General features: G+C 42.1%; 2 protein-coding genes across 11 annotated transcripts in view; one reads left to right on the forward strand and one right to left on the reverse strand.

The window, feature by feature from the left end:
* Positions 1-5861, forward strand: part of ZNF518A (zinc finger protein 518A) — a 77869-nt gene extending 72008 nt beyond the window's left edge. For 4 of the 5 annotated variants that reach the window (XR_012418013.1, XR_012418011.1, XR_012418014.1 and 1 more), the window contains exon 7: positions 3785-5861. The gene's annotated coding sequence lies outside the window, so the exon portion shown is untranslated. The remainder of the gene's footprint in view (positions 1-3784) is intronic. The other variant, XR_012418015.1, reaches the window with a different exon arrangement.
* Positions 1-21956, reverse strand: part of BLNK (B cell linker) — a 110855-nt gene that overhangs the window by 10515 nt on the left and 78384 nt on the right. For all 6 annotated transcript variants that reach the window (XM_015456486.4, XM_074002310.1, XM_005566072.5 and 3 more), the window contains 8 exons: positions 16037-16118; positions 14698-14766; positions 9662-9731; positions 7710-7737; positions 6864-6906; positions 4390-4474; positions 3921-3952; positions 802-878 (listed from right to left, as the gene is read on the reverse strand). In XM_015456486.4, the coding sequence (XP_015311972.1) occupies positions 802-878; positions 3921-3952; positions 4390-4474; positions 6864-6906; positions 7710-7737; positions 9662-9731; positions 14698-14766; positions 16037-16118 (486 nt within the window). The remainder of the gene's footprint in view (positions 1-801; positions 879-3920; positions 3953-4389; positions 4475-6863; positions 6907-7709; positions 7738-9661; positions 9732-14697; positions 14767-16036; positions 16119-21956) is intronic.

Here is a 21956-nt window from a genome sequence, read left to right on the forward strand (position 1 = left end):
GATCAGCATGGGCTGGTGCCTACTTAACTCTAATTTCTGTGTACTAGAAACAAAGACCCATTTGCATTATGAAGACAGGCCTCTATATTTAGACCAGTAATTTTAAGATGAGTTTTATTTTTCCTTTGATCAAACACAAGGATTATACCATTAACTTGTTTTTTGTATTTTTTGTTTTTTCATTTGGCCTTAGCTAGGTTCCTGAATTACTTCTTTCTTTCTCCTAAATAAGTAATAATCCCCCTTTCCATTGTGTTCTTATTGCTCTTACTTTGTGGAGTGCTTTGTAATTTCCAAAGTATAAATATCATCATATTTGATTCTTGCAAGAAAGGATATATGCCTTCTTTGAAGGCAAGAAGGACACATGCTATCATCCATATTTTACATTTTTACATATATTTTTATGGAAATGTAGAAAGACTTGCCCAAGGGCACACAGAGTCCTTTCTCTGTCCCTTTTTAAACTGTGCTGTCTTATATGTGATTTAATATCATCAGCCAAACAGATCTATTTGGAGGAAATTACAAAGTTTAAATAAAATCTATGTGAGAGGAAGGACAATGAAAACAACACATTTCCTTGCTAGTTTTGAGGAAACATTAACTGGAGCAATGTCTTAGTCATTGAAAAAAAACAACTGGGTATTCTGTCCCTGTTACCAAATGACAGTTCACATAATGATGTAAAATATAGTCTCTGCTCTCAAGGTTCACTCCAAATGCCCTCTTCTCAGAAGACATGCTCTTTCCTGCAGTTTCCTGGTAACAATTTACTGAGATCAAGAGTTCATTTCATACCTGTTCTGAAATAGTGGAGTTAGATGAAAAACTGGGTACGGGCCCATCCACAGTTGGGTTTCCCCCTTCTGTAAATCCTGAAAGGGATCAGAAAAGTCCTTCAATTAATCTTCATGTTTATTTAACTCTTTCTATGCCTACACCCTAACACTGTGCTAGGTGCTGCTGGGGACACATGTACCAAAAAAAAAATTCTTAAGGCAATGGTTTCAAATGTGTGGCCCAAGGACCCCTGGAAATCCCGACAATCCTTTCAGGGGGTTCAAGAGGTCTTTTCTTTTCCGATTACCTATCACTATGAAGCCCAATTTTCTTCATGTAGTTCCACCAGAAAAACATTGCAACAGATTAAATGTAGAAACAGAGATGAGAATCTGCAGTCTCTGTTACGTTGCAGTAATATACATTAAAGAGATTTACAAAACATAAACTAATGCCACTCTTTTCTCTAAATTGTTTTTGTTTATAAAATATAGTTATTTTTCATAAAAATATATTATTTATGTTAACATGTAATGAGTTTAATATTATTTTTAAATGGATTAATAAATGTTTTAAATGTCTCAGTTTTAATTCTTAAAATACTAGGTATCAACAGAAACATGTAAACCAAAGTTCTGTGGGTCTACAATTATATTGAGAGTGTTAAAGTGGTTCCGAGACCAAAATGTTTGAGAATTGCTGTCTTCAGGCATCAGCTCCCGCAGAGAGTTTACAGTCTAAATGTGGAAACATGTGAAATACAGAAAACTTATCTGCATTCATTCGTTCATTCATTCACTCTTGTTTCTCTGCCATGAATCAAAGGCATTGGGAATATACAGCAGTTAACAAAACAGCAAAATGCCCTGCTCTCCTGGATCTTAAATTTTAATGGATTGAGATGGGCAATAAAGACATAAATAAATAAATATATATGTGTGTATATATATATATATATATATAATATTAGAGGGTCATAAATGCTATGAAGAAAAATCAGGAAAGGAAGATCTCACTGAGGGAATAGTTGGGTGAGATCTGCAGGTGGAGAGGGAGGAGGCAGTGGACATCCCAGAAAAGAATGTCCCAGGTAGAGGGAGCTGTGAACGCAAGGCCTGGCGTATCTGAGGAATAGCAAGAGTGCCACTGTGCCTGCAGTACAGTAAGAAAAAGGGAGAAGAATAAGAGATACAGTCAGACAGGAGGCAATGAAGGGACCAGATTTATAGGACTTGGTGGACCCTTAACGTGAGTCTAGAGCTGTAATGAACATGATAAAGGAAGCTTTCGGAGGGTTTTGAACAGGGGAGTAACATGATCCGCCTGTATTTTAACAGGGTCATTCCGGCTGCTGGGCTGGAAACAGAGGGTGGCAAGAGCAGAGTGGGGGAGGCCAGTTCGGTGTTCTTGCAGGAGATGACAGTGGCTTGGACAGATCACATGGTGGAAGTAGTGAGAGTGGTTGGATTCTGGATCTATTTTGAAGAAATAGCTGGAAGGCGTGTGAAGAAGGCAAATGAGAAGTCAAGGGTGACTCTCAAGGTTTTTGACAAGAGCAACCAGAGTTGTCCTTTATTAAGATGGGGAAGTCTGCAGGAGAAAGAGTTCTGGATGAACTAAGTGCTTCAGATAATAGTGCCCTGGATGTTCAGAGAAGGCAGCCAACATTGTAAGAGGAGGGGGCAGTGAGGGCTTGGCAGGCCCAACAAAGATGGGCCAAAAGGAAGGGTGTATTCTAATAGGAGGGGAACAGTACTCCCAGCTGACAGCAGCAAAGGTGAGTGAGCGAACAGACTTTCCCTAGGTGCACAGTGCAGGGCGGTTGGTGGTTTCTGCAGTTCTGGCAGTTGAAAGAGTACCCATGGCTAGTATTTTCTCACACCCGAATGTGCCAGGCCTATTCTGTTTTCAGCATGTGCGCACCTCGTCCTTTCACCAGCTCTTTGTGGAAGGAGCTCTTATGCCCGTTGTACGGAAGAGGCCTTCTCAGACCACCCTGTCTGCAGCAGCAGCAGCTCCCCCTGCCTCCATTACTCTCTGCCACCCACTCCTGCTGCTGGGCTATATTTTTCTTTATAGCGCTTTTAACATTTACCTGATATCATATTATTTGTGTGTTTATTTTTACTATCTGTCTCCTTCAATTGAATATAAGCTTCATGAGAACAGGGTCTTTATTTGTTTCGTTCATCCTTGTATCTCCTGTGCATAGAACAGTGCCTGGCACATGGCATATGGCCACTAAAAACTGAATGAATGACTTGGGTTGAAAAACAGTAAAAGATATAATAAAGATTTTTAAATAATGAAAATAAATTTCTGTAGTCAAATCATTTTCACTTTGTGTTGTCAGAATTAAAAAAAAAACTGGTAAAGGTTTCATTTATTTAAGATGAATATTATTAAAAATCTAAAAAGCCAATTTATGTTTAGTAAAAAATGCATATCAGTTTTTTGCATGTGGACAGTTACTGTTTATTTAAATGGATTTAAGCTTGATTATTTTGGAATATATGCCAAATTATCTACGTAAAGCAGAGCTTTTTTCTTCCTTTTTTCCCACATTGAGTTGAAGGCAAATTAAGGTTTGGGCAGTTACATTCTGTGAGCCTGACTTATCCAATTCATACATTTTTAGGGTGATGTTTGCCTTAGAAAAATTATCCAGATATTTGCCATATCCTCTTTTTAGGGTACCTTTTGTAGATACATTTTGTGATCTTTAAAATGTATTTTAGACTTAATTTAAATGGGTATTATTTGTTTAGAACCAAACACTATAGCTGGTGCTTCCCATATGTTATTTTACTTGATCTTCTTATTTTGAAAACAGCTGTATTGTTTTTGTAAAAAAAAAAAAAAAAAAAAAAAAAAAAAGTTAAAAAAGGATGCATGACCAGTAAAATATTAAATCGCTACTAAAAAAAGTAAAAATTGCCTCAAATATATTTACTTTTCAAAACAACTCTGTGAAATAAACATTCTTGGCCCCATTTTACAGGAAAGGAAACAAGTGGGAGAAGATGCCAGGATAACACAGCTGGAAGTGACAGTGCTGTGTTGGAACCAGGCCTATCGGACTCTAAGATCCAGCCTCGACCACTCCCTGATACACTACATGGCTTCGTTGTACTTACTTGGCAGAGGTATGGGTTTTTGGTGGAGTTGTCTGCAAGGAAGAATTTCAGATAATTAAAGGACAAAGCACAATATGAGCAAGTTTGACTTTTTGTTTACACTGATGATGCTGTGAACAGGCACATCACAAATAAATCAATCCAAATGGCCAATAAAATATATCTAAAGATAGAAGAGGCACCAGAACCTTAAAGATAAGTAAGACTCTTAGTTTTGAAAAAGGAGGAAATAATGACTAAAGTATTGTATTTTAGTCAAGTTCAATAATTAACCCAATTAGTAGGTCTCTGCAACTCTATACAGTTATTTTAAAGTTGCTTAACACCTTTTAACATGTAATTGCAAAACAATGAAATGTTGGATTTTTACCTAGCATGACAAGTCAGTGTCACTGTGCAGTGAAACAATGCACATGTTAATTCCTGTAGCAACAAGAGGAAACCGATTTTTAAAGGAAAGCATTCTTACTTCTGGGCGGGAGGAAACACTGGTGACTGCACAGCTTCTTGTCTGTGACTTGACCCTCGGTGGCGTTCAGCAGGTATAGGTTTTTCTGAATCAGGAAAATTATCATATTAGGATTAGAGTGAAATGTCTATCATCATCCCAAAACCCAGCAACATCAGCTGAGAAGAACCAAATTTGATCAGAAGTCTTCTCAGGAACATGTCTTTTACTGGGATGCCATGGATCTGTGCACTTGCCAGTTTGCTGATGTACTTGTGCTTCTAGGACCAGGACTCACTCCCAGCAGTGTTACAGGTACATCCTACCACCTCTGCGTTCATCCACTGGCAATGTACATACAGACTGAACCCACAGGCCCTGAAACTTTAAGTGTGTGAGTATAGGTGGAAGCCAGAAGATGAGAACATGTTAGCCACCCTCTAAACAACTCACCCTCTACTTTCCATGTGGCCTCCACACAGGTGGAGATAACACCCTGGTGGGTCTTGATTAGTCATAAGACATGGTATAAGCAGTGTGTTACTGATAAGAGGCACACTACTGAGTTCACAAATGATCTCTTTTTGCAAAATTAATTGGATCAAATTCAAGGTTATCCCTATAATAATGTAAATCTCACTTGCATTTCACTGTGTTTTCCTGAGCAGAAGAGGAAAGGGTGGGAAATGGGCATAAACCTGAAGTGTAAGAAATTTATGCTGAAGCCCATGGTGAACTCTACTGCTGAACCATTCAGAAATGTGATCATAAATTATTTTAATACTTTACTCTCCCTCAAATTTGCCCTTGGGAAGTAGGTTGTGTTAAAATCTTGGTATGTTCATGTGTGAGTCTCTGCATGGAAGAAAAGTCTGAGAACTACAGAAACCTCAAAGAAATAAAAGTAGTAAGAACTCAAAGATTCAAATAAATGGTAAAAAAGATGTCAGGGTTTCTTACCATTCAGTGGTGCACTAAAGCTTGGAAACCTTGAACCTCTGAAGATTGTATTTTGAATTTGTGGCAACTTACTTTAAACCTCTATGTTAGAGGTTTTGCTCATGACGTTAAAACTTGGTAATTTCAGAAGGAGAAACAATGAACACCTTAGGTCTTGCCAGCCTATAAGCTTTGACCACACCTGCTTTGCCTCCGCCATCCTGAATCCTTCCTAGACTAGTAGAGGCCAGTCCCTCGCTTTGCATTTGGATGGCAATTGCCTATGCTCTTGAAATAAATAACAAAGGAGGGGGCATGCCTGGCAGGCGCCTGTACTGGGAGCCCTTTGAGAATGAGGACACCTAAGCAGCAGGGGATATGCCATGGGCCCCGCTTCTCTCCTGGGTTTTGGAGGTTCTTGTAGCCAAGAAGTCTGCACAGGGTCGTACTTACTTCCTACAGATTCTCAGAGCCCCTGAGGTCACTATCACTCCACAACCCGGACTCAGCAGGTCTGAGAGGCTGCAAGGAATGGAAGGACAGAAAAGACAAAAGCCTCAAAGGGAAGGCAGAAGAAAGCAATATGGCAGGAAAGGGGTGATGCCTCAGAAATAGCCTAGGGAAGCAAGATGTGGGAGACAGGATGAAAAAACCTAATGGCATCATTAAAGCAGAGAGGTGAGTTGTAGTGCACGCTCAGAAAAGATCCACTGTCCATCATCAGAGAAATGAGAGCGCTTTATGTAGATGTGCACACATTAACTCAGGGAAGGGGAGAATACTCACTACATTTTTAACCCAGGGGATCTTTAAGTATGATTAAATGGGTACAGGGCAGGAACTTCTATATAATGTTTTAAGTGTTGATATTATAGATGATTCTTCTATTTTTTCACGATAATTTCTGAACACAATTTTTTTAAACATGGGCAGTTTCTAAAAATATATATAAGATTTTTGAGTGATGATAAAGGAAGAAATTCTAAATTACTCAGGAGGCTGAGGCAGAAAGACAGCTTGAGCCCAGGAATTTGAGACTGCAGTGAGCTATAATTATGCACCACTGCACTCCAGTCTGGGCTACAAAGCGAGACCCTAACTCAAAAAAAAAAAGGAAGAAAAGCAATTGAAGATATACTAAGAAGACAGACATTTGAACTTTGAAAACATTATCTTGAAAACTTAGCAAAAGAATTTGTTCAAATAAACAGATTTTTAAAATTTTCATTACTTTAAGTAAGCTATTAGTTCTAAAACATGTGAATAGCTCTACATTAGTTTTCAAATCTATGTAAGGTCCTAGCACTATTTCCTGGCAAGTCATATCTGTCTGCCAACAGGCAGGTTTTTGCATGCATTCTTTAGCCTACTCTAAAGATGCTAAGGTTCTGAGCTAGTTTTGCTGTTCATTGCTCATTACGAAAACTATTTTGTTTAGAAAATTGAGTTTCATGTTACAATTGCCCCCAAAATAATGTAATAAATGTGTATATACAAATCCTTAATTAAAATAACTTTTAGAAGATGTGCTCATCCTTCAAAATAATAGATTTTACCTTCACAAACACTTGAAGTATTCTGTTGAGAGGCAACTGGAGTCTATGTAAAAGACAAAAAGGCAAGGATATTCAGTATAGCAGAATGTGGAAATAAATGTCAGAGCAATATTATTAAAATAAATATTTTGGGAGCACTTTTCTTTGATGCATTGCTATTCTTTCAATCCCAACAACAATTACAAACCCACAGTCCCTAGCCCAACCTTTGCGTTAAGCAACAAACAGCTGGAAGGAGCAATGTCACTGCGGTGCAGAAACCTCCCTGCTTTGTCAACAGGGTTGATGGAAATCATGACCCCCCAGCAGCTGCCACATAGTAGCCCATGTACAGCAGGCATCTGACATCTGCTTTGGTCTCATGACCCCACCTTCCGTGTGTTTGCTAAATGATTGTAAAGGTCAGGCTTCACAGTAGGGACTAGGTCCAGGTGGGCTCCCCTCACATAGTGTCGTGGCCCAGGTTCACCATGTTCTGGCCAGAATCTGAGTTTAGTGAGGCCTACGTGTGCCTAGCACAAAGGTCTACCATTAACTGTGGTGGGGAGTGGACACAGGGGCTTCCTGTGGGGAGGGCAGGGAACCTGGCTGCCCCTCTGATCTGCTGCACACACTCAGTGAAGCTGCCGGGATCAAGTGAGGATGAGCTCCTTCTATGCCCCAGGGAGGGGCATCCTCCCTGGCTACCTGAGGATCTGAAGCTTCTCTTGGACTGCTTGGGCAGCAACTTCAGTTGCTAAGATTGCTGTGTGCACCATAGCTGGAAGCATTTTCAACTTTAAATAAATGGATAAGAATAAACACTGCAGGAAATATGAAGCACTTTTAAATGCAAAATTAACTTACTGTCTTCAGTGGTGTCATTGGTTTTTTCCTGGGGAATAAAAAGAGATGAGCTTTGTTAAAACATAACGAAGACAAAATGGAGCTATTTATCATTAATTTAGTCTCAAATGTAAGCTAGAATTATGAAAGCGATACGAGTGTGTAGAAGACTATCCTTGCAAGGTGGAGAAGGATGGAAGTGGGATTTAGTTATGATCCTCCTAGGCTCAGACAGAGTCTGCTGACAGATGGGGAAGGGGTCAACTGGGGATAAAGTAGGGCACCAGTTGCCAGGGAATCGGCAGAACTGGACTCTTGCACCAGTTGCACTAATTACTCGGCGGGTGACCTTGGGCCTCTTTGTCTTGGGTGTGAGGTTAGATTCCTCACCTGTCAACTGAGGACCGGGATCAGTATTTTCAGTGTTTCTGTGGAGCCCCCTCTTCCCCAACAGCTCCCTGTAGGGGTTACTGTCCAGGACAGAGGGTAGAGGTAAGAGAGTGGTCCAGCAGGTGAGGTTGCAGCCGCGCTTGCCCGCTCCAGCTTCCTCCCTGTCTCTAGGGGCTGTTCTCCACTGGTCTTCTGTGCAGGCTTTCTTTCAGAGAGATCCAAGACCAAAACAAGTTTGAAAACCACTGATGTGTGGTCCTGAAGGTACTTGCCTCCACTAACATTCTAGTTTGCAAAATGATTCAGGTTCTGGAGCTTCTGAAAGTCGGGGTGTCTTGTGGAACACTGTAAGTCAATGAACTCAAGATTCCAATAGAGACTGGAGTCTAATATTGATAAGGTTGTATGCTCCTTTTCTCTGTGTTAAATTTCTTAATTTAAAAACCCTCACCATGTCTTTCTCTTGCTTTGTTTTTGGCTGAGAGTTGAAGTGTGGGGGAAGAACACAAGAATTCCTGAGCACCTGTAAGATGCCTGGCACTGGGTTAGGCTCCTCACTTGTTATTTAAACCTTACAGTGACATTTTAAGGTGAGGAAACTGAGGCTCAGAGAGACTAAGTAACTCGCACAAAGTGATACAGCTGAACTAAGAGAGACGTGTGCAGAGTTTTGGTTAACAAACTTTCAACATGGAGGCTTTCTTTGGTTTACACAGAGGCAGAAATAAGATTAGAGCCATGCAGGCCAGATTTGGACATATTTAAATTTGCTTTCCAAATAACCTGTTGAGCCAACATAATTTTATGGGGTGATGTTTGTAATATTAACACATGACAATCCTCACCTGACTGTTTACAAAGCCCTTCTAAATTCAATAAGAAAGAATGACTGTCACTTTCGAGAGGAACCTCAGTGGTGTGGCTTTGATGGAGCGCCCTGGTCTGACCAGCACATGGTATATATCTGCACACTTATTGGTAGACCGTAAAACTGAGGAGTAGAAAGTAAAGACAAAATCTGCTAGAGACTCTGAAAATGATTCAGGTGCTGGAGCTTCTGAAAGTCGGGGTGTCTTGTGGAACACTGTAAGTTAGTGAACTCAAGACTTAACTAAAACTTCACAGGAGGAAATACTCCTATATTTATTTATTTATTTATTTGAGATGGAGTCTTGCTCTGTTGCCCAGGCTGGAGTGTGGTGCTACAAGCTCAGCTCACTGCAACCCGCAGAGGTTCAAGTGATCCTCCCACCTCAGCCTCCCAAGTAGCTGGGATTACAGGTGTGTGCCACCATGCCTGGCTGATTTTTGTATTTTTAGTAGAGACGGGGTTTTGCCACGTTGGCCAGGCCAGTCTTGAACTCCTGGCCTCAAGTGAGCTGCCCGCCTCGGCCTCCCAAAGTGCTGGGATGAAAGGCCTGAGCCACCACACCTGGCTCGTTCGATGTTAGCAGGGCTCCTTACTCTTGGTCCAAGTTGCAGCCTGCCATGGGGAGAACTTCTAATGAAGTCAACAGGGCAGTGGGGTATCACCATCCTCATTCCCCAGATCTCAAAAGCTGCTTCCTGCAACAGGTACTTACCCGGCCCGTGGCAACGGGGATGGCGCAGCTGGTGAAGGTGACTTGGTTTCCCAGGCCCCACTGTTTCGACCTGCACAAACATATACACTACTCAGTCCCCAAGTCCTGAACCAGGGGCTGATGGTCACAGTGAGGCTGGCCTTTCTGGCAGGCTCAGAAATATTCACACACATTGTGTTGCTTTCAGGTAAGCACATATAGGTAGTTATATTGAAGCTATTAAGGAAAACCTGTGGGCAAAGGTGATGACACATTTTAAAAGTGTCAGTGTATAAACTCAGAACTGGGATGGGGATTAGGGACTCCACCTTAACATTTCTAAAAGACCTTCCCCTTACCCGCACCACCCCCTACCCCCTGCCCCATGGGGCAAGTCCTGAGCCCACTGATTCTGAGAACTCAGTGAGGACCCCCACAGAGGTCCTTGAGGAAGGGAGCCAACAGCTCACACCTGCATCTGTGCACACTGCACAAATGTGCACGGCAGAGGCACCCAGAGACAGAGGCTCCAACCCACCACTCCTGACACAGACCTCAGACACTGCTCCCTTATAACCACACTTAAATACAGTAAACGCCTCTAACTTCACATTTGGAGGATATTTACTCATTCATCTCTGAGTTCTCAGGGCCTTTGCCCACAGGTTTTCCTTAATGGACAAATTGAGACAAGTGCAGGCTGCTGCCCAAATCTCATCTTCTCGAGTCATAGAAGGGACCTGAAGGGTCTTGTCCCCTGCACCCAACCTCCCTTCCTGTACCTGAAGATAGATGCCAGACAATCATTGTGGGGGAGGAAGTGAGAGAGAGGCAGGATGGATCTTCACTGTGGGACAGAGGGCAGGCCAGGAGGGGAGAGGCCAGAACTGAGCCAGTCCCCTCAGCATCCCCTGGCTGCCTCAGACATGATGCTCACCTGCTTGGACACCATTGCTCAGTGAGACCAAGGGGGCTCTTCATGAGGCTCTTCATTAATTTAACTGAATAAATGTTTTGTTAAGAACTTACTACACATATAAGTCCACAATTCCCCCCACTTTTTTTTTTCTGGGTCTTGTTCTGTCACCCAGGCTGGAGTGCAGTGGGGTGATCACAGATTACTGGAGGCTTCAAACTCCTGGACTCAAGTGATCCTCCCCACTAAGCCTCCTGAGTAGCTGGGACTACAGGCGTGCATGACCACACCTGGCTAATTTTTTATCAAGATGAGATTTTGCCATGTTGCCCAAGCTGGCCTTGAACTCCTGGACTCAAACCATCTACCTGCCTTGGTGTCCCAAAGTGCTGAGATTACAGGCGTGAGCCAGGGTGCCCAACCTTCAATTCCTAATGGACTTACAGGGCATACTCTGCAAGTACAGGCTGGACCTGCCGCCCTCAGTCTGTACTTTCTTAGTTTGTGAGATAGAGCACAGATAAGCACACATTGAAGTAATAATCCATTACCAAGGATTATCGAGGACTTGGTACATGTAAAGCCCTTGAAGGTACCGTGTTAGGGGCAGAGGAAGAGGTGAAGAAGCAGACATAGGACTCTGCCCTCTCAGAATTTATAACAGGGAAGATATGTGCACCCCCGTATCATCTCATCCAAACACAAACAAGAAAAAGAAAAGGCCTCAAAAAGTATTGAAATAGAGACCAGGAAGTTCCTTCCCATGTGTGTCACTGGAGAGAGGCCCCCAGGCTTCCACTCAGAGCCCACTGACTCTTTTCCTAAACCCTCATGGGTGGGAACAACAGCAGAGTGGGTGGTGTGGATTGTACCCAGTGGCCTTCCCCAGCACCCCGGGAAGCAGTGCCCCCTCCATGACAGCTGTCTTCCACGGCACCTGAACTGGGTCTGATTTTTTTGAAACATTTTGGAAAAGAGATTGCATTTGGAATGTTTACATTTCATGTGACAACATGAAAACAATAAACTGAAATGTCACCTGAATGTGTAGTAGGAGTCTCACTGTGTTTAAGTGGCTGGTGTATCAAATTGAATACTTAAGACTGACACTGTTAAAGTACCCTTGACTACTCATAGAATTTGATGGAAGATCTCGGGGAAGCGGAACAAAATCTTGTCTGAAAAATAAGGAAGTAGAAAGAAGGTCTGAGTCTGAATTTCTCACTTCTGAAATGCTGAGGGCTCATTTGACCACTATATTATCTTTGTCAGACCTCCCGCCTGGCTTTTCTACTATGCTTCCCTTTCTTGCATATCTCAGAATAGTCTGCCAAAACCTTCCTTTCCCTTTCCCTCCCTATAAATAACTTCTGGTGATAAGAGGACAGCATGAGCACTGGTGGAAAGCCTATGGTCTTGCCTCAGGAAGACAGAGTTCTAAGGAAGGATGGAGCATGTCTCCTCTGTTTCATGGGCCAGTGACCCATGAAACAATATCGTTCCCTGAGAATATCTGCCAGAATGGTCATGGATCAAGGCAGGTTGAACAAGGGATTCTGAATAATAACAATAATAATAACAAAACACTAGCATTTTATGAGTGCAAGTCATCTATAGTGAGTCACTTAATTCTCATGATGTCTACTCATGATACCCCTAGGTATAGGTGCCATTTTATCAGAGGAAGAAACTAAGAAACAGAGATGACTTCACCTGTTCAAAGTCCGGCACCTAGCAAATGTCACAGCCAGGACCTCAACTATTTCACTTCTTCCCCCCTCCTGTAGGTGCTCCCACCTGTATGTGACAATCACATAACCAGGACATTATTTTCTTGTTTAGATTTCCTTTCTTCATCTGATGTCTCTAGTATTAAAATACAGCTATACCAGGTTAATAGCAAACTTATGAGTAATAAATCCAGCTGGTTAATGCCCCCTTGGTGATTCTTTAAATATTTAATACAACCAGTGTTTGAAGACTCATTCACCCTCTCAACCAACTGACCCCTCTTCAGTCTCGGCATCTCCCCTGAGCCAGATCCTGGGGTAGGCCCTGGAAACAGCTGTGAGCAAAGAGACAGAAATCTCAGGGCATGTGCAGGGCACTACAGGGATCTGCCCCAGCATGGGGCCAGGTAAGGCCTCCTGAGCAACGACATTGAAGGCAAGGTCTTCAAGGAGCTTGCAGTGTACTTAGGAAGCGATTAGACTGAGACACAAAGTAATTAGGGAATAAGTACGGGCTAAGTGTAAGGGGGAAGAGGCTTCCTGCAAAGGAGAGCTCTCTGAGGGCTACAGGAACCAGAGGAGGCTTCCTAGAGGTGGAGGCCTCAAGCTGGGCCTTGAAGGATGGGTAGGATTAGGTGTCCTAAAAGTGAGAACACAAAGACCAAGAAGCAAGACCCATGAAATACAGGCTGATTGGAGTACTGGGTGTGTTTTAGGAAGAGGAGGTCCTTGTAAGGCAAGTAGAGCTTTGTAAGAGGCAAACACCAGATATTAGTAATCTATTTCTCTAAAGGAGGGTTGAAGTCTTCATTTATTTATTTGTTAAAGGGTTTTCTGTTCCAGTAACAACAGCCCTCATCCTGAGTTATCGGGAGTTAGGAGTCTCCATTTCGGCTGGGGCCTAAGCAACCTGGTCACGATATTTTAGATTGGCATGTTGACCTTTGCCTCCCAAGAGGGTAAGATGAGCTGGCTAAGATGGCTCTGAGCTCCACTCCCCATATATAAAGTGCTTGTGGGTTCTGAGGAAAGGATAAGAAAAACCAGAACTTGTGAAGAAAGTGAATAATTTCATAAGAAATGAGTCCAGGAAAAGGTTTTTAAAATACTCGACTCTTCTTTCATTTTCTATTAAGGAGCCTGTCTCTGGAAGCAGAGCTCAGCCTCTCAATGACTTGTGTTCAGCTCTGTGAGAGAAGAAAGTGTGTGTGTACGAATACGTGTGTGTGCGCACGCGCGTGCGCATATGTATGCCTAGGGGAGAGGGACAATGGGAGACAGAGAGAGGAAATGCCCGTGAGAATGCTGGAGAGCAGGCTCCTATACCTCTCTGTGCTGTTCATGGGGGTCATGGGTACCCCTCAGTGTCTTGGGCTCAGCCTTGGGGGTTGCCAAAACCTATAGGAGCAACCAGGAACATTTATGGTTTGGTGGTAGAGGTGACGTGGCAAAAACTAGCTTTGTGGTGAGATGAAACTGGTAACATCTGGAGGAGTTCAGCAGCTCAGTCCTTGTCACTGAGGAGAGAGTCGAGAGGCAGGGGTGTGGCCGGTGGACTGCTGCAGATGAGAAGGTACAAGGTGGCTGAGTAAAGAAAGCCCGGACTAGGGTGGTCACAGCTAAAATGGAACAGCAAATTCAAGAGAAATAAAAGCAGGATTTGGAGTATGTGGCCTGGAGGCTGTACACATTGAGAAACAGGGGTGCCCACAGGGAAGGGAGGAGTGAGTTTAGAGTCCTGCGTGGGAGCATCAAGGTGTTCCCAAGGGAAGTCAGGTCGGGTTGGATGCCAGGGAGTTACCAGTGTAGACTTGAGACATGAAGCCAGATTACTCGATGAACCCTACAGAAGTGAAAAATCATTCTCTCTCCTCAGCACTCAGTGTGTGCCAGGCACTCATTAAGAGTTTCACATGCAGCAGAATTCTCCTGTCACAGAGTAGGGGCTATGAGCACCATTTACAGACAAGAAAATCTGATACTTGGAGAGGCGGAGTACAAGCTCAAGGTGGCATAGCTGGTAACGGGGCACACTGGGGTTCCAACCGAGGGCTGTCTGGCTCAAAACCAAGCTTGTAACCATCATGATGTTCTGAAAGAACTGAGGGTTGAGGGCTGAGGGCTAAACTCTGGGACCCCCTCAGTCAAGGGAGGGGACACGGAGAAGCCAGCAAGGTGCCCAGGAAGGTAGGGTGAAAACCAGAACTTGTCTAGCAGATGCCAAAATGCCTGGAGAAATGGCCGCTTCCACACACGTGCCACTAGACAGTGCATGAGGGTGAGGACTGGCCCTCTGTTCCCATTATTAAGACATTTGCAAATACAAGTGATTACTTCTTCATAGTTCATCTGAGTTGTTTTTCTTATTTGAAATAGACATAAAACCAAACCAAAACACATATACACTTTACCTGAAGCTGTTCCTGGAGGAGAGGCGGGCGTTGAGGAATTTGGCTTGGTTGATCTATTCACCATGGGAGCTTAAACACAGAAATATACATATACATATATATAAAACCATTACAGATACATGCCATTGAGGGAAAGTCACACTCAGGGAAAAATGATGACCAGACCAGAGAATTTGCAAAGAATGGGAGATACACTTATTAGACACACAAACCAATAAAAGAAGTCTTCTCAGAAGAAACATCTTTAGAATGGAAATATCAATGACAGATTCATAATTTGATATATTATTATTTGATTATTTGATGATAGAGATCTTGTTAAAGTGAATAATGGCTTGGAATTTCATTTGCCAAATGGGAAGTCTAAGAGAGAAAGGAGTTTTATTGTTTTTGTTTTTCATCAAGAGTGTATTGAACCCCTTCCTGGAGGGGCCCAATTAATAGCTCCACCTCCCCTACCAGACGCAATACACACCATTGCTCTGGGATTTCAGGGGTTTTTTCTTTTCTTTTCTTTTCTTTTTTCTTTTCTTTTCTGTTTTTTTAAGAGGGGTTGGAAGGAGGGAATGTGTATTTGTTGTTTTGTAGTAATGGATGGCTTGGGAATTCAGGTAGGTCTTGAAGCTGTTGGTGATAGGTACGGAGTATGGGAGAGGGATGCTACGTGATGGCGGACTAAAACCTGAATATGGCTACCATGTAGTTGACAGTAGCAGATGAGCAATGTTACCTGAAGAGGTATCACTTGTACTGGATCATATTCTCCATAGTAACTATATTCAGAGTAAACATAGCCTGTTTCCATGCCTAATCTTATGTAGCACTGGCTTTTTAAGATAATTCATTTGTCATAGCATTTGTTGTCCTGTGAAGGGTTAACAGATGAAATGTTTCTCGTAGGCCTACCATACTACTAAATTTAAAGAGCCAGGACTCAGGGCATATTTTACTCTTTCATTTTTTCGCTCTTCTGCAGAAACTGTTCTTGGTGCAGTGTTTACAAGGCCAACATGGTGGCTTGCGACATTGTATTAGGTTTTATGAGAAATCCATTTAAAGCGAGGGCAGCTGAAGAGAACTACCCAGGTGCTTTCATAATTTGAGATGGGAGGATTAAATCATGGAAGAGGAAAGAGAAGGCGGGGAAGGGCTATGACACAGAAATGGGTTGTCACTGATGGTGTCTGCCCAACCAGCCAAAGCAGCACACACTGTGGCCCAGGGGAGAAAGGCCTGAACACTGTCATTTCTGAGCCTCTTAGAACTTACTACCAAATACTCTTGTACATCCCCATCAACTGCTAAAAATTTTCAGGTGCTTAAGGTGACAAACTCTTACCTCTTTCAGGTGGAGGTGAACTGCTTTCTGTGGGATGAATATAGTTTTCATCATTATCTTCTACGGGGACCACATAATCAGCCTAAAAGAAATATAAAACTGAATAAGAAGAATGCTGTACATTCATAGTTGACTGTATGGGAGAGAGTGATTTTTTAAAAAAGCATTACTGAGATGCAATTCACATACCATAAAATTCTACTATGTAAATTGTACAATTTGGTGACTTTTAGTATATTCACAGATGTATGCAACCATCACCACAATCTAATTTTAGGACATTTTTATCACCCCAAAAAGAAACCTTGCATCCATTAGTCACTCCCCATCCACCACTCCCTTGACCTACTCAACCACAAATCTGCTTTCTTTCTCTATAGATTTTGCCCATTCTGGACATTGAATATACATGGAATCACACAATCTGTAGTCTTTTGAGACTTCTTTCATTTAGTATAATGTTTTCAAGGTTTTCCTGTGATATAGTATGTATGACAACTCCAGCCTTTTTTATGGCCAAATAATATTCTATTTTATGAGTATCCCACATTTGTTTATCCATTCATCAGCTGATGGACATTTGAGCTTTTTTCCACTTTTTGACTGTAATGAATAATGGTGTCATGCCTATCCATGTACAAGTTTTTGTGTAGACATGCGTTTCTCTTGGGAATATCCTAGAGGTGAAATTGTAGAGTCACATGGTAGCTCTATGTTAAACAGTCAGAGAAACTGCCAAACTGTTTTCCAAAGACGCTGCACCATTTTTCATTCCTGCCAGCAATGTATGAGGGCTCCAGTTTTTCCATATCCTTACCAACACTTGTTATCATCCTTTTTATGACAGCCATCCTTGTGAGTGCAAAATGGTATCTCGTTATAGTTTTGATTTGCATTTCCCTGATGACTAATGATGTTGAGTAATTTTTTATATACTTATTGTCATTTTTTGTATATTCTTTGGAGACATGTCTATTCAAATCTTTGCCCATTTTTAATTGGGTTGTTTATCTTTTTATTGAGTTACAAGAGTTCTCTATATATTCTAGTTACAAGTTCTTCATCAGATATACAATTTGCAAAACTTTTCTTCTATTCTGTAGGTTGCTTTTTTACTTTCTTTCCTTCTTTTTTTTTTTTTTTTTTTTTTTTTTTTGAGACTGAGTCTCGCTCTGTCTCCCAGGCTGGAGTGCAGTGGCATGATCTCTGCTCACTGCAAGCTCCGCCTCCCAGGTTCACACCATTCTGCTGCTTCAGCCTCCCAAGTAGCTGGGACTACAGGCGCCCGCCATCATACCCGGCTAATTTTTTGTATTTTTAGTAGAGACGGGGTTTCACCGTGTTAGCCAGGATGGTCTCAATCTCCTGACCTCATGATCCGCCTGCCTCAGCCTCCCAAAGTGCTGGGATTACAGGCATGAGCCACCGCGCCCTGCCGGCTTTTTTACTTTCTTATTGGTTTCATAGGTGGCACAAAATGTTTAAACTTTGAAGTCTGTTTTATTTATTTTTTCTTTTATTGCTTGTACTTTTGGTATCAAATCTAAGAAACTATTGCACAACCCAAAGCCATAAAGACTCATACCTGTGTTTTCCTCTAAGAGTTTTAGAGTTTTAGCTCTTACAGTTAGGTCTATGCTACATTTTCAGTTAATTTTTGTGTATGGTGTGAGGTTAGAATCCAATTTCATTCTTTTGCCTGTGGATACATCTAGCACCATTTACCTAGCACCATTTGTTTTAAAAAAATATTTCTCCATTGAATCGTCTTAGCAGTTTTGTCGATAATTAAATGACCATAAATGGAGGCAGAGAGGGATTTTATATTGACAAGACACAAATGAGGTAACCAGATTTCAAAAGTGGTTTTTACCACCTGCCCTGGTGGGCAGCCAAGAAGGGTACTGGGAGAAACAAAATCAAAAAGTTATTGCTGGGTGTTCTTCTAAGTACTTTACATGTTTTTTTCTCATGTAATCCTTCTATAATAAGAGAGGTACCACCATTGGCTCCATTTCCAGATGAAGAACCTGAGGCACAGAAAAATTAAGTACTTTGCTCAAGTTGTCAAGTTTAAAGTGGTAGACCCAGACAGGCACAGTGGCTCGTGCCTGTAATCCCAGATCTTTGGGAGGCTGAGGCAGGTGGATAGATAGAGTCCAGGAGTTCAAAACCAGCCCGGGAAACATGGTGAAACCTTGTCTTTACAAAAAGTATAGAAAAATTAGCCAAACATGCTACTCTGGAGGCTGAGGTGGGAAGGTTGCTTGAGCCCAGGAAGCTGAGGCTGCAGTGAGTTGTGATCGCGCTTGGCAACAGAGTGAGACCTTGTCTCAAAAAAAAAGTGGTAGATCCAGCATTTGAACTCAAGCAGTTCAATAATTTAGCACCCATACTTTTATCCACCACATTCTAGTACGTTCCATCCTCCCCCTCCTCTTTCTGTCTTATCTATCCTCTCTTCATTTAATTGCTATTTCTTATCTCTTTCTTCACCTCTGAAGCTGACCAAGAGGCACCAGAGAGTTCTACTCACATATCTCAATCTGCAGTTGTGTTTAGAGACTATCTGGCTGAGGGAGGTGAGGCTTTGGAATCATACAGACCTGGGAGGAAATCTGTGCTTGGGTCTTTTCTAGATGTATGACCTGTTGGGGAGTTAATTGCTGAATCATCGGAAGTTCTCCTGGATTCTGCCATTCAGAAGTGGGCACTTGCTTCTCTGTGGCACAGGAAACCTGGTCCTCATCTCTGCTTCATCTCTGGCCCCACAGTGTCAACTCCTGAAGGACAGGGCCTTCTCTTTCTCTGTATTTGTGTTTCCAGTATCTGGCCAAATGCCTCACTGAATTAAATTGAAATTGACTAACCCAATAGCCAAAGCTGGGATGGGCTGACTTAGCAGCTTTGAATAACGGGATGTTGAGTGGCTGCAGTATCCCTGCAGGACCTTTTTGAGTCCGTGGGTCCACCTTTTTGGATTCATTAGTAGCCAGAGTGACATGCTTTATCAGAACCCAACTTCTCTTCTAGGGGTTAGTTCCTATAAAAGGAGAGGTTGAGCCCCCAGGAGGCATGCCACCCTCTTAAACCCTGTAGTCAACAAAATCCTTAAACATCCTATATCTGAACACAGAATATTGGTATTGAAACTCGGCAATGATGCCTGAATGGATATAGGGAAGTTGGAAGCTCCAGGCCCTAACCTAGTCCTACTTAACCACTTCAAAATGTATTCTTTCTTCTGTATTCTCAATTTTGTACTTGTTTTGTTCTGCAGGGTTTGATTACAGAAAATGTTTTTATCTGCAGTGTTTAGAATCTGAGCTGTTTAGAGTCATGATGATATAGGAGTTAAGAAAAAATTACTTAGGCAGATAGTGAGGGTAAGATGTCCTTGGTAAGGTTTTCCTTTTAATAAAAAGCAGCCCCAAATCATTTTCTTTTCTAACAAAGAGCAGCCTGTAAAATCAGGCTGCTGATAGAGACGAGCAAGTTGGAAGCTTGCATGGGTGAATGCTGGCAGTTGTGCCAATAGGAAAATGCTACCTGTGCCTAGGCATGATCAAAACGGTGGCTCTGTCTTCCCTTCTCTTTGCCAGCCACCTGTACACTAAGGAGCAGACAAGATGGCACTGGCCAAGTAGAAAACCCATTTGTATAAGATTAGGGTGGGGCGACCAGCCTCTTCTGCACCATGTAAATGTCACTCCTGATCAAACCAATCTATGGGCCCTATGTAAATCAAGTATCTCCTCCTGAAGCCTGCCTATAAAATCTGCTGTGGTCCACCACAGGCCCGGTTTTCCTTTTAGAATTCCACTGTCTTGCGAGAGAGAGAGATGCTCTCCTCTCTCCTGTCTATTAAACTTTACGCTGCTTAACCCACCCACACATGTCTATGTCATTAATCTCAGTGTGAGACAATGAATCCCAGATATGTACCCCAGACAACGATGCCACTTCAGTGATATTTCTGGAATGCAGATATTTGTATTCGCAAAGAATGATAGGAAAAAAAGACTTGATCCAGTCTCAACAAATTCTATTTGTAGTGTCTGCCCAACTCTCTCATCTTTATAGGGTTTTAGGAGAAGGTATGTACAATGTATATTTCCAACATTGCAATTCAATGCTTTAATGTTGTTATTGCTGAAATAAGTAAGTGACGAAGAACCATCATATTTTATATCCTTTATTAGGATATCATGTGGTCTTATTGACCACTTTGACATTGCTGCAGTGTTTTAATATCAACCCCCTTATTTCATGAACAAAACACAAAAACTTGACTTTAGTGAATCAGTGATTGGTCTTTCGAAGCCAGGTAGATTATTCTACTACCATCACCTACAGGTATTAGAAATCCTTCTTCAATGATTACAATGACATGATTCCAAATTAAAAATAGATTAAAAATCATCTTAGATCAACTCCAATGTTTAGATGTTTCAGTATTAATAAGACACTTGTCATAAGTGTTTACATGTTTGCCTCCCCCTAGGACCACAGATTTGAAAAATAGGAGTAACATGAATTTATCTTATTTTCACTTTCCCATTGGCTCATACCCTATTACTTAGCAGGAGTCATTTTGATTAGCTGTTAAATGCCCACATGAGCTGCATCCTCATTACCACTCATATGAGCATTTAAAAGCTTTACGTACATTATTTTATTGAATTCTTATAAAAATACCCTTTAAGCTAAGCATATTCCCTCTGTGACCTTGGACAAGTTTTTTTTTAGCCCCTTTACACCTTTGTTTCCTCATCTGTAAAGCAGGGCTGATGATAGACTTCATGGGTTGGTGTGAGGATTTAATGAGATAATGCACACAAAGTGCTCAGAACACCAGTGGATACACAGCATCCACCAAGTGTTAGCCACTCTCATTATAGCACAGATGCTTCTTCCCCCTAAATGTCTTTGCCCCACCTCCAGCTTTCTGTTTAGCCTGTATCTCTATATTTTGCCTATAACCTGTAGAACAGGGTTAAACATTTTTATTTATTCTGGTACTTCTTCTTTTCCCAACTAATGGTTCAGCCATATCTTAATGTTGGCCTCTGTTTGTTTGTGTATTTGTTTTTACACCTCTTTCTTATATTGGCTCTCCATCTGCCCATTCCAGAACGCCCCCACCTTCATACTTCTCTTTTTCCCACTGGTGAAGACTTGTCTGAGCCATCTCTACGAGGCTGCTATTAGCAAACCTCTGCCTTGCCTCCCTGGGGTCCATTCTCAGTTATTTACAGAAATGAAGAGCCTTACATATCCCACAGTATTCATTCGCATTCTGTATCTGAATTTGTGTCTTCATATGGATTTGCCAAATGCTGAAATAATTTACAGTGAGACCCTAACAGCTGGTCTCCCCATCCTGTCCCCTCCCCTGCTCAGCTTCTTCTTGCCACCCTATTCGCACCCTTGAAAGGACAACGTCGCCTCTCAGGTGGGAGGAGTGTGCGCAGGGTGAGGGTGTGTACTTGCACTGTATTCGTCGTGGGAGCTATGACAAATCAAAAAAGAGACCAGGGATTCACAGCCGAGAGCGGGGGGTGCCCTGGGGCACAGTTGCTTTGAGGCCACTGCTGGCCTGGTGTTGCCAGATTTCAGTTTTCAGAAGAAACTAGAAAACTGGATTTTGTCAAGAATCTAGAATATGGTAGAAAGGAATCCAACATGTATTAAACCCCTCTGTGTGTGAGGCACTGTATTTAGTGCTGTACATATGTTCTCTTATTAAATTCTCAAAATAACAGAGATGAGATGAAAAACAGACAAAAAGAAGTTGTCTAGCTTGCCCCAAATTATACACCTAGAAGGGCCAAAGCAGGAATTTGGGCCTAGATGCTGCCTCTATTTTGATTTAAAAGCCCATCTTTTCCATCTCCTGCTGGGCTGCAAATTTTATAAA

Source organism: Macaca fascicularis, chromosome 9 (genome assembly GCF_037993035.2).
Source record: "Macaca fascicularis isolate 582-1 chromosome 9, T2T-MFA8v1.1".
Taxonomy (NCBI): domain Eukaryota; kingdom Metazoa; phylum Chordata; class Mammalia; order Primates; family Cercopithecidae; genus Macaca; species Macaca fascicularis.